This window comes from Salvelinus namaycush, chromosome 19, assembly GCF_016432855.1.
Source record: "Salvelinus namaycush isolate Seneca chromosome 19, SaNama_1.0, whole genome shotgun sequence".
In the NCBI taxonomy this organism is placed as follows: domain Eukaryota; kingdom Metazoa; phylum Chordata; class Actinopteri; order Salmoniformes; family Salmonidae; genus Salvelinus; species Salvelinus namaycush.
The window spans coordinates 24,815,551-24,828,013 of NC_052325.1; the positions used below are offsets into that span (position 1 = coordinate 24,815,551).

Below are 12,463 nucleotides of genomic sequence, written 5' to 3' on the forward strand. Positions count from 1 at the left end.
AAACTACTGTTGGAAAAATTACTTGTGTCATGCACAAAGTAGATGCCCTAAACGACTTGCTAAAACTATAGTTTGTTAACAAGAAATTTGTGGAGTGGTTGAAAAACAAGTTAATGACTCCAACCTAAGTGTATTTAAACTTCCGACGTCAACTGTATGTATGTATGCATGTATATATGGAGCATAATGTATTTAGAGTTTTATTCACGTTTTCAATTACTTGTGACAAATAATGCATTCTGTTTAATGTATATATTGTAATGGACACCTATGATGTGTGCAAAATACTTTTTTGAAGGTTCTACGTGTTATAATGAGCTAAGCTATTTGCCAGCTATGTGTGGCGGCATGTTTGTTGACATTATACAATGCATTCTGGGTGTCACGTAATCTGCCAGACCAAAGATGTTATAATGAGGTGAAGGAATGGTTCACTCATCTTTTGGGTAAACCTCCGGAAGTGAATGAAGGGAAGTGGATGATTATAGACAACACACCCCCTGCATACTAAAAGACAGACCAGACTCATCTTGTCCCCTCTTGTTATCTTTGGTTGATGCGAAAAGAACAAGCATGGCGGCGCGCACAAACTTCCCATCGTTGGATTACTTTCGATTTCTATAAAGTATTTTACTCAATTATTTTGATCAATGGTGAGCTCACCCGTGATGTGATTACTTATAAATAGTAATTGCTATTAGCTAATTCATATTGTCGTTTCTGTCAGTCGAGAGTTATAAAAATATGACCGCTTGTGTTATGTCAATCTTTCCTCAATAAGCGCTAGGACAAATGTAGCCTACATTTTCCCGGTTTGGATGATTGTGTTATGCTGTAGCTACTTCTGTGAATGTCTGAACATTGCATCCAAAATAAACTGCTCACATTCTGGACATAACTTTGTAAGGACTGTGTTTGTGCAAAATGTTTCTGAAAAAAACAATGTGGCCAGCTCAAATGCTGATTGTTGTGTCATTCGAAACTGGACGTTCTAAATACGCGTTCTAATCACACTGTTTGATCGTACACTACAGGGACCACTGTAGAATTATCACACCCATGTGTTGATACGTGTGAATAGGTTAATATTAGATTTGCGCACCAGCTGTTATTGACAAATAGACACAGACCACCACCCCATGTCTTACCGGAGGCGTCTGGCAGCTGTTCTGTGTTGCCGATGCAAGACAGCTACGACTTGGTGAAACATAAGATATTACAGTTTTTAATGTCCCGTTGGTAGGATAGTCTTGAACAGAGCTCATCCAGTTTATTCTCCAATGATTGCACGTTGGGCAATAGGACGGATGGTAGAGGCGGGTTACCCATGCACCGACAAATTTTCACAAGGCACCTGGACCTGCGTCCCCTGTATCAGCGTCTCTTCTTCATGAGAATGACAACGATTTGGGGCTGGTCTGGTGTCAGCAGTAAATCCTTTGCGTCTGATTCCTTAAAAGAAAAAATCTTTGTCCATTTCGAGGTGAGTAATCTCTGTCCTGATATCCAGAAGCTCTTTTCAGTCATAAGAGACGGTGGCAGAAACATTTTGTACAAAATAAATGACAAACAATGCAAAAAAATAAAAAATGGCACAATTGGTTAGGAGCCTGTAAAACGACTCCTGGCGCCATTCTGCAATTTGGACAAATAAACGTCACTAGAAAACAGCTTAAAAAAACGCAAATGCAGCGACTTTACTACTCGACTTTGTCTCGGGCCTAACAACCAACACCCGTGCCAATATATCCACCAAACACGGGCATCTCATGCATTATCACTTAATTATACAACGGGCGGGTCTAATCCTGGACGCTGACTGGTTAACCTCTAATTCCTCCCAAACCCGGATCCGGGAGCACCCCCATCAGTAAAAAAGCTGACTAGCATAGCCTAGCATAGCGTCACAAGTAAATACTAGCATCTAAATATCATTAAATCACAAGTCCAAGACACCAGATGAAAGATACACATCTTGTGAATCCAGCCATCATTTCTGATTTTTAAAATGTTTTACAGGGAAGACACAATATGTAAATCTATTAGCTAACCACGTTAGCAAAAGACACCACTTTTTTTACTCCACCAGTTTTTTTACTCCATCAGTAGCTATCACAAATTCGACCAAATAAAGATATAAATAGCCACTAACCAAGAAACAACTTCATCAGATGACAGTCTGATAACATATTTATTGTATAGCATATGTTTTGTTAGAAAAATGTGCATATTTCAGGTATAAATCATAGTTTACCATTGCAGCCACCATCACAACTCTCACCAAAGCGACTAGAATAACTACAGAGAGCAACGTGTATTACCTAATTACTCATCATAAAACATTTCTTAAAAATACACAGCGTACAGCAATTGAAAGACACAGATCTTGTGAATCCAGACAATATTTCAGATTTTCTAAGTGTTTTACAGCGAAAACACAATATAGCGTTATATTAGCTTACCACAATAGCAAACATCACAACAGCATTGATTCAAGCCAAACATAGCAATAACGTATAAACCACCAAAAGATATTACTTTTTTCACTAACCTTCTCAGAATTCTTCAGATGACAGTCCTATAACATCATATTACACAATGCATATAGAGTTTGTTCGAAAATTTGCATATTTAGCGGCACAAATCGTGGTTATACAATGAGAAAAGTAGCCAAGCTGCAAAGAAAATGTCAGGAGAAATCTTGGGAAAGGCACCTATTCTAATCGAAAACTATTCATAAACTTGACTAAAAAATACAAGTTGGACAGCAAATGAAAGATAAATTAGTTCTTAATGCAATCGCTGAGTTAGATTTTTAAAATTAACGTTACTGCACAATACAGCGTGCGCTAAAGCGAGACCGCCCCATAATTCATGGCGGAATTATTATTTGACATTTGTCAACATAAGTACGAATTAACAGCATAAAGACTGCTTACTATTAGCTGTGCTTCCATCAGAATCTTGGGCAAGGTGTCCTTTCTCCAGAACAATCGTCTTTGGGTTGAAAGATGTCCTCTTCTCCTGTCGAAATAGCAGCTAACGATAGCCACCCACTGGAGAGGTGTCCAACTCGTGAAAGCGCATGACAAAGAAATCCCAGAAAATCGCAATAAACTGCTATAAGTCGGTTTAAATTAACTACCTTATGATGTCTTTAACACCTATAACGAATAAAAACATGACCGGAGATATAGAACTACTAAAACGAAAGCGTTTGCAGGACGCCATTGTGATGTCTTCTTGCGCCAGGCGCACCTTTGAAAAGGACGGTACTTCCGTTCCACGGTCTATATATAGGGTCCCAGATTGCGCAATCCACTCCATTCAAATTCTCCCCGCTTACTGACATCTAGAGGAAGACGTATGCAGTGCATGTAGCCCGATGGCTTACATGGGGACTTATAAACTGACCTCAGAACAGGGACCTCGATTTCTGAAATCTCACTCCCTGACAGGAAATGTGCTGCAGAATGAGTTCTGTTTCACTCAGAGAAATAATTCAAACGGTTTTAGAAACTAGAGAGTGTTTTCTATCCAATAGTAATAATAATATGCATATTGTACGAGCAAGAATTGAGTACGAGGCAGTTTAATTTGGGAACTCATTTTTACAAAGTCGAAATGGCGCCCCCATAGGCTCAAGAGGTTAAAACTGCATTCCAGCCAGTGTCTATTCCACAAGTTACCACCAGCAAAAGCTATAACGTTGAAATGCTGTTCCATCTCCCTGGCAATCCACTGTCTCATCAGCCCAGCCAGACAATGTATAAACTTGGTCTCCACTGTAAAAAGCATCTAGACATTAGCTCCAATTTCTTTTACACTAGCAATTGGTTTTCAATAGTGGAGATTTGTATAAAACTTGTGGTCTGTCTGACATTTGCAACACTGTTTCATATTGAAATTCGATCTCCAGCGGTCCCATTGTAATGAATGTGTAGCCTGGGGTCGGGAGTCGGGAGTCGGGAAGAGACATACAGGCAGGCAGCTTTTCTCAGCCAGTCGAAATTGTTAATCAGCATAGTTTTTATGGACATATACAAAGAAATGTCAATAGAAAACAGGTAAAACTAAACAAAATTAAGCAAGTTTGCAGTCTTTCCAGCTTCAGTTTCAAGTGATTGTGTTAGCTGTGTTGTTGGCTAGCTCCTCTGAACAACAGTGTCCTGATGAGCACATTTTTTATTACAGGTGAAATCGCTCATTATCTCATTCTTATGAATGTATCCAAATTAATGTCACTAGAAAACAGCTTAAACAAATGCAAATTAAACTTTTTTTAAAATATTCTGGCTGCACTGTTTGACATGACAGTAAGTTAGCTATCTAGCAAGCAATAAGGATAAGAAACATTGCCAGCCAATATGGCAATAGAACATTTAGAACGAACGAACGTCCATAGACACAGAGCAAAAAGACAACGACTGGTTCGCGTCGCTGGAAACCGAACCGATACAATGAACGACCATAAATAAATTATTCGGAATGTTTTTAATGAAAATGTCAATCATTAATTGAATATGTTGGTAACCCATTGTATAAAAGTGATAATGCCCTCGAAGCTGGTGTTTGGAGGATATATTGTCACGGTTTGCCGGTGTTGTGCCGAAAATCTCCCCCTGCCAGAATTCCCCCCCCGCTAAAACGCGCACACACTCAATTCTTTATTGCTGCGACTTGCTTGCTAGTTGAGATTTCTGCTCTTCACTCTGTTGTCAGTTTAGCCTCCATTTCACTGATCTTAGTAGCAGAAAGCATTTTTTTATTTGTGTCCTTCAAGGCAGCTGTCAATGATCCTGTTACACGGAACCCAAACCGGCTGCGCACGTGCGCCATCGTGCATAAATGTATTTTGTGCCCCTACACCAAACGCGATCACGACACGCAGGTTAAAATATCAAAAACTCTGAACCAATGACATTAATTTGGGGACAGGTCGAAAAGCATTAAACATATATGGAAATTTAGCTAGTTAGCTTGCACTTGCTAGCTAATTTGTCCTATTTAGCTAGCTTGCTGTTGCTAGCTAATTTGTCCTGGGATATAAACATTGAGTTATTTTACCTGAAATGCACAAGGAATCCAGCGGAGACTTGTCTCCGACAATTAATCCACACATAAAACGGCCAACCAAATCGTTTCTAGTCATCTCTCCTCCTTCCAGACTTTTTCATCTTTTAACTTATATGGTGATTGGCATCTACACTTTCATAGTATTACCACGACAACCGACAAAACATTTCATCTTTCAATCACCCATGTGGGTATAACCAATGAGGAGATGGCACGTGGGTACCTGCTTCTATAAACCAATGAGGAGATGGGAGAGGCAGGACTTGCAACAAGATCTGCGTCAGAAATAGGAATGACTTCTATTTTATCCCTTGGCAACGCAGACGCTCGTTGGCGCGCGCAAGCAGTGTGAGTGCAATAATTGGATAACATGGATTTCTAAATGTATTTTGCGACGCGTCCGGTCTGGTCAGCATGTTAGGCTGCGTTTCATAAAATGTTATGGCGGTTTAAACGCGGGGAGGCACTAGTAATGTCTGCAGTTTTCGTTTTGGCCATTTGTTTCAAGTGTATTAGTCTAAATAAATCTCTTTACCAAAATTCATCATCTCTTCCATGTCTTATTGGACTAGTAGTTCTGAAGTGTTTGTTTTCCTACATTTTACTGCCTCTATGTTTAATATAACACACATACATGAATTATTAATTTTGGTTGCCTAACCTGACATGAAGTTTGTTCTGTAGAAAGTATTTGACTCTGATGTGTGCCACAGAACGTATTTGACTCTAGTGACAAAATTAAGGAAATTAGAAGGGGGGGGTTCGGCAATGCCATTTTCTTGCCTGCCAACCCCCCTTCTAATTTCCTTAATTTTGTGGCTAGAGTCAAATACTTTCTGTGGCACACACTACTGGTCAACATGAGCTACCAAAATTATTCTGAAGTGTGCCAGGCCTTGCAGTCCCAAGATAGAAGGCAAGAAAATGGCCTTGCCGAAATCCTCCTCACCCCCTTCTAATTTCCTTAATTTTGTCACTAGAATCAAATACTTTCTGTGGCACACATCAGTCAAATACTTTCTATAGAACAAACTTCACGCCAGGATAGGCAACCTAAATTAATAACTAACGTATGTGTGTTACATTAAACATAGAGGGAGTAAAATATAGGCAAGCAATAAACATTTCACAACTACTTGTCGAATAAGACATGGGAGATGACGAATTTTGGCAAAGAGATTTATTTATAGACTAATACACTTGAAACAAATGGCCAAACCGAAAACTGCAGACATTACTAGTGCCACTCCGCGATCAAATCGGCATAAAACATTTATATAACGCAGCTTAACGGGATCATTGACAGTTACCTTGAAGGATACAAATAAAAAATGCCTTCTGCTACTAAGATCAGTGAAATGTAGGCTAAACTGACAACAGAGTGAAGAGCAGAAATCTCAACCAGCAAGCAAGTCGCAGCAATGAAGAATTGAGTGTGTGCGCGTTCACGCGTAAGGGGGGAGAATTCTGACAGGGGGGAGATTTTCGGCACAACACCGGTTCTCGACTTCGTCTCGGGCCAACAACACCCGTGTCAATATATCCTCCAAACACTGGCTTCTCGGGCATTATCACTTAACCAGAGAGACTCAAACAAACACACACATTACAACTCTATTGTGACAACAGCATAGGAGACAATTGATAATAAAATAATAAGGACACATATCTAAACTCTCACCACACTTCACGAAAATAAACCTAAGTATGTAGTTTTGCAAGCACAGCAATCATTTGGGGCTCACCTTTCTTTACACGTCCACGAACAAATCAGAGAGGAAGTAAACAAAACTCATGTGAGCGACTTTTTTCCAAGGATACGGTAATGTTAAACTAGGGGGCCATTCCGACTCAATAAGGGCTGAAAATCACGTTCACATCTATTGAGGAAGGGACCAACATGGATGACAACGGGTTTAAATTTCAAAATTGTGACCACTTCCGTTCAGGCATGCGCAGTGCAGCTTGAATTGTTGCAGCGACATGGGTTGTTATTGTTTCTCTGGGCAACTGATATTGAAGTTAGATACATTTGTTGCCATTGTGTAATCGAATATTGGACATCGCGCGCGGATTAAGTCACAGCTGAACGAACGCTACGTTGTATCAAATGCGATGGGTGCTGCATCGAGCTCCGTGGGCGAAAGGGAACCACTTATTTTTTCTCCTAACCCCGAGACGAGTATTCAGCCAGTTTACAGCCGAGTCTACGGGAGAAGATGGCTGGTTCTGACTCTATTTTCTTTGCTGGCGTTCATGCAAGGGATGGTATGGAACACTTGGGGCCCAATTCAGAACTCTGCCATGCACGCGTACGATTTCGCCAAATCTGACATCGCCGTGCTGGTTCTATGGGGGCCAGTAGGGTTCACCCCTTGGCTGCTATTTATGTGGCTGATGGACAAGAAAGGTGAGTTGTTTTGTTCGAGGTGGCAGTACGTCTTTACAATTGTATGTCTCCATTGCCAAATTATATTTCCCCAGGGTTGTGTCATTGCGTGCTGCAGCGACTTGGGAATTGTTGACGTATACATCCTGGGGGGAAAATGAGAAGGTATTGATGACTAGATATCATAGGTCATAATTGATTGACGTTTTTTATCCAATCAACCATAAGAATGGGAAACAAACATTTCCCTCAATGTATACACAACATCTGTAGAAATAACTGGCCTAGTTTAATTTTGGTGGGCCTATGTTGACATAAGAATAGTTAAGATATACATCCAGTCCAAAGACTACCTTAAATTATTAAACCATGAGAAAGGGTCTGAGCAACAGGTAAACAATCAAAATATTTCCCTGTATTTACATCTGTCATCTCAATGAAAAATCACATGAATTTCACGTGATCACACGTTTTCATGTAATGTTATGTGAAGTTAATGTGATGACAACAGTAAAGCAACATGTGATAACATGAAACTGCACAAGATCACATGTGAAGTGTTCCACATGTGAAATCATGTGTTTTTTTATGTAAGGGATCATAGAGGTTGGCCTCACCGATTGTCTGACACACAGAAATAACATAATGCTTCTGTCTTTTCAGTAAGTTCAAGTCTTTTGTTGTAGTCATTATGATCTAGCCACCACAAAATAACATGTTTCTATACGAAATGGTGACTGACTGGCTGCCTTGTGGAATTTTTGCTACGGGCCACTTATGTGCTATTTTGTGGAATCTCTTTCATCGAGCTCTCAAACAACAGTCAAGTATTGTTTACTGACAGTTAAAGTAACACTCAGAAGTGCTGCCTACCAGTCATGCCTGCTAATCACTAAACCAGTTCCTCCACATCACCTGATTAAAATAGTTAGCTAACACCAATCTAACACCCGGACCACACTATCAGCTGACAAAAACATTTTATTTGACTCCTTGGAAACATACAAAAGAAAATAACATATACAGCATATGAAAGGAAAGGGCATATGTCATAGGTTTGTGGTTAGTTAGTCATCTAGGGACATCTCATGACAGTCTCTTTAAAACAAAAAGATGAAGTGGCTATTGGGTGTTACATAGTAAAAGGTCATAACAGTGTCATATCGTTCATTGTGTTTCGTAACTTTATTCATTCGGGCAAATACTAACTTCCTCTTCAATTAAGTTTTAACTTAGACTTGCATTGTTGTCAATAGGAGTTTAGGATTCACAACCTCAATAAATCAATAAAACCTATTGAAATGTAACTCCTTAAAAGCGTGTGTTAATCTGTAGCATGATTTGGTCTATGCCCATGTGGAGCAGTGAGGTACAATAGTAGTAGTAAATCAGTGTCTGCATGCCGAATGGCACCGTATTCTCTATATAGTCCACTGCTTTTGACAAGAGTCTGTGGGGTTTCAGGATAGACTGCAGGCGTAGTAACAGCTAAGCCCCATCTCTAAGGTGAAATAAGCTTGCTGCTGGGATTTCTCTTACCACCATTTAAAATATGCTGATGATCTCTTCTCCTCTGTGGCATCTGAAAGGTGACAGACAGAGTCCATCATATATGACCCATCTGTGGAATAGGCTCCTGTGATATGCTTAAGTCGAGTGGAGTGCACACATGCTGAGGCTGGTAGAATGTGTCAGAAAAAGGAGATCACTTGTTGGGAGTTTGCGTTAAAAAGTTGTGTGCTGCGGTGCATCTGATTTTCTGATTTTCTAAGTCGACATGTTTAAAGCCATAAAATCCTGCCAGACGTTGATTTTCAGAGACCGCTCAGGGATGTACATGCAGGCAGGGGCTATTATATGTTGCTCTGCAAAAAGAGTAGCTATGCAGTAACCTTCAAAGGATGGTGTGCCTGACTCTCAAATTAAGGAGATGATTTCCTAATCGAGTTATAATCCGGCATGACAAGTCACACTTCTTCTATTTCTACCTATTACACTCAAAGTTGGAAGTTTCAGTTTCTGGTTTGTTTTGCTGCTGGGTGATTCCTCACAAAACTAGAACCAAATAAGATCACGATTTTGGGAGATTTTTTACAAAATTTACTCATTAGAATGGACCTTTTGGAGTAACGATTGTTGACATATATTTGTAAACCTAAAGCATAATTGAGAAATAATTAATTAAAGTTGGAATATTTGTGACATTTTGGCCTTCCCCAGGCCTCTCATATGACGCTTTACCGCTTGCTCTGTAATATGAGTAGTATTTTGATTTCAATAATCATAATCTAAAACAATAAACTAGCAGATAACTTTAATATGCCCGTAGAGTATATTATGTTCAACAATTATATAGAAAAATTTGTCAAATCAAAAATTTTATATTTAAGCAATAAGGCGGTATATTAAGCATTAAGTAGACTCATATTAAGCATCTCCAATCCAAAATTAAATCTAGACTCGGCTTCCTATTTCGCAACAAAGCATCCTTCATTCATGCTGCCAAACATATTCTCGTAAAATGGACTATCCTACCGATCCTTGACTTCGGCGATGTCATTTACAAAATAGCCTCCAACACTCTACTCAGGAAATTGGATGCAGTCTATCACAGTGCCATCCGTTTCGTCACCAAAGCCCCATATACTACCCACCAATGCAACCTGTATGCTCTCGTTGGCTTGCCCTTGCTTCATATTCGTCACCAAACCCACTGGCTCCAGGTCATCTATATGTCTTTGCTAGGTAAAGCCCCGCCTTATCTCAGCTCACTGGTCATCATAGCAGCACCCACCCGTAGCACGTGCTCCAGCAGGTATATTTCACTGGTCACCCCCAAAGCCAATTCCCCCTTTGGCCGCCTTTCCTTCCAGTTCTCTGCTGCCAATGACTGGAATGAATTGCAAAAATCACTGAAGCTGGAGACTCATATCTCCTTTTAACTTTCAGCATCAGCTATCTGAGCAGCTTATAAATCATTGCACCTGTACATAGCCCATCTGTAAATAGCCCATCCAACTACCTCATCCCCATATTGTTATATATATATTTTTTTTTTTTTTGCTCCTTTGCACCCCAGTATCCCTACTTGCACATTCATCTTCTGCACATCTATCACTCCAGTGTTTATTTGCTCAATTGTAATTATTTCGCCACTACGGCTTATTTATTGCCTTACCTCCCTAATCTTACTTCATTTGCACACACTGTATATGTACTTTTCTATTGTGTTAATGACTGTACGTTTGTTTATTCCATGTGTAACTCTTTGTTGTTGTTTGTGTCGCACTGCTTAGCTTTTCTTATCTTGGCCAGGTCGCAGTTGTAAATGAGAACTTGTTCTCAACTGGCTTACCTGGTTAAATAAAGGTTAAATAAGAAATATGGACAATATACCATGGCTAAGGGCTGACGCAACGCGAGTACCTGGATACAGCCCTTAGCCGTGGTATATTGGTCATATACCACAAACCCCCGAGGTGCCTTATTGCTATTATAAACTGGTTACCAACGTAATTAGAGCAGTAAAAATAAATGTTTCGTCTTACCCGTGATATACTGTCTGTTATACCACGGCTGTCAGCCAATCAGCATTCAGGGCTCTAACAACCCAGTTTATAATTGTCAATATTCATAAATGTATCTAAGAAATGTGTTTTTGAAATCAAAATACTACTCATATTACAAAGCTTTGTAGTACCTTTACATTTAAAAAAATGATTATTCATATTTTTGTTTTTCCTTTATTTAACTAGGCAAGTCAGTTAAGAACAAATTCTTATTTACAATGATGGCCAAACCAGGACGACGCTGGGCCAATTGTGCGCTGCCGTATGGGACTCCCAATCACGGCCGGTTGTGATATAGCCTGGAATCGAACCAGGGTGTCGGTAGTGATGCCTCAAGCACTGAGATGCAGTGCCTTAGACCACTGCTACACTCGGGAGAAAAATATAAAATATTATGGAGTCTTAAAGGAGGTAATTCTCAAATATATGTAAACTATCCTACCTCTAAAGGACCCTTCTATAGATAACATTTCTTGAAAATCCCCCAAATCATGGTATTTCTCTTTTCTAGTTTTGTGAAGAATCACCCTGCTATAGTATGTAGGCCAACCAGATGAAAGGCAGCTCTAGCGACTGCATGGTAGAGATTAGAATGAAATATATTTTGTACACAAATAATTTACATACCAGCATCTGCCGTTGTTTAGTTGTGCCTTCTTTGTACAGAGAGATAGGCCAATCTGACAGACAGGAACAGAGAGTTCCCAACGGGAACCCGCAGAAACATTCAGAGACACCAATATTTCTCTACATTTCATATCAGATTAAAGTCATATTTTAGTTTGTAATACTAGTAATTTGTCACCAATAATTGTGTACTTTCTCAACTAGTGACTCTCTCTCACTCATCACTACCAAGAGGAATTGAGAGAACAGGGAACAGATAATGATTGTATGGGAACAGAAGTTCCCTTAAATTATGGTGATGTGGTGGAAACTGAAAATGTTGACTTAAGTCAGGAACAGAATTGGGATGTTGTGGTTTGGAGGGAGTTGGCTGGGGACTCGTGATTCATATTTTGGATAATGTATAGAATGAGGTCTCAACAATTATACAAAATATATGACCTTTGGAACAGAATTTCAGAATACAAAATAACCTCCACGTTTTCTCTCTGTACTCCCCACCTCTCCCCATTTCACCTCTTCCCTTTCCCCTCTCCACCTCTCCTCTCCTGTGCTGCAGGTCTGCGGGCGTCTCTTTTACTGTCAGTCTTCTTCATGGTGATGGGGGCAGCGCTGCGTAGTGTCCCTGTACCAGACCTACAACTAAGGCGATGGTAACACCCCACACACCCCCTCACACCCAGAGCTTTACTGTATACTCTCTTTATAAAACGGCTTGTTTGGAAGCTGGAAATACTTTCACATACAAAATCATGCCCCATATAGGGCTGTGGTGCTCATTACATTTTGTCTGCCGGTTATT

General features: G+C 39.9%; 2 protein-coding genes across 2 annotated transcripts in view; one reads left to right on the top strand and one right to left on the bottom strand.

The window, feature by feature from the left end:
• The window catches only part of hspbap1 (hspb associated protein 1), a 43,486-nt gene extending 36,544 nt beyond the window's left edge, over nucleotides 1-6,942 (bottom strand). Inside the window, exon 1 of the mRNA XM_039014694.1 lies at nucleotides 6,822-6,942. The gene's annotated coding sequence lies outside the window, so the exon portion shown is untranslated. The remainder of the gene's footprint in view (nucleotides 1-6,821) is intronic.
• Nucleotides 6,943-7,046: 104 nt separating this feature from the next.
• Nucleotides 7,047-12,463, top strand: part of LOC120064258 (solute carrier family 49 member 4 homolog) — a 90,154-nt gene continuing 84,737 nt past the window's right edge. Inside the window, exons 1-2 of the mRNA XM_039014695.1 lie at nucleotides 7,047-7,486; nucleotides 12,221-12,314. Of these exons, the coding sequence (XP_038870623.1) occupies nucleotides 7,192-7,486; nucleotides 12,221-12,314 (389 nt within the window). The 5' untranslated portion in view covers nucleotides 7,047-7,191. The remainder of the gene's footprint in view (nucleotides 7,487-12,220; nucleotides 12,315-12,463) is intronic.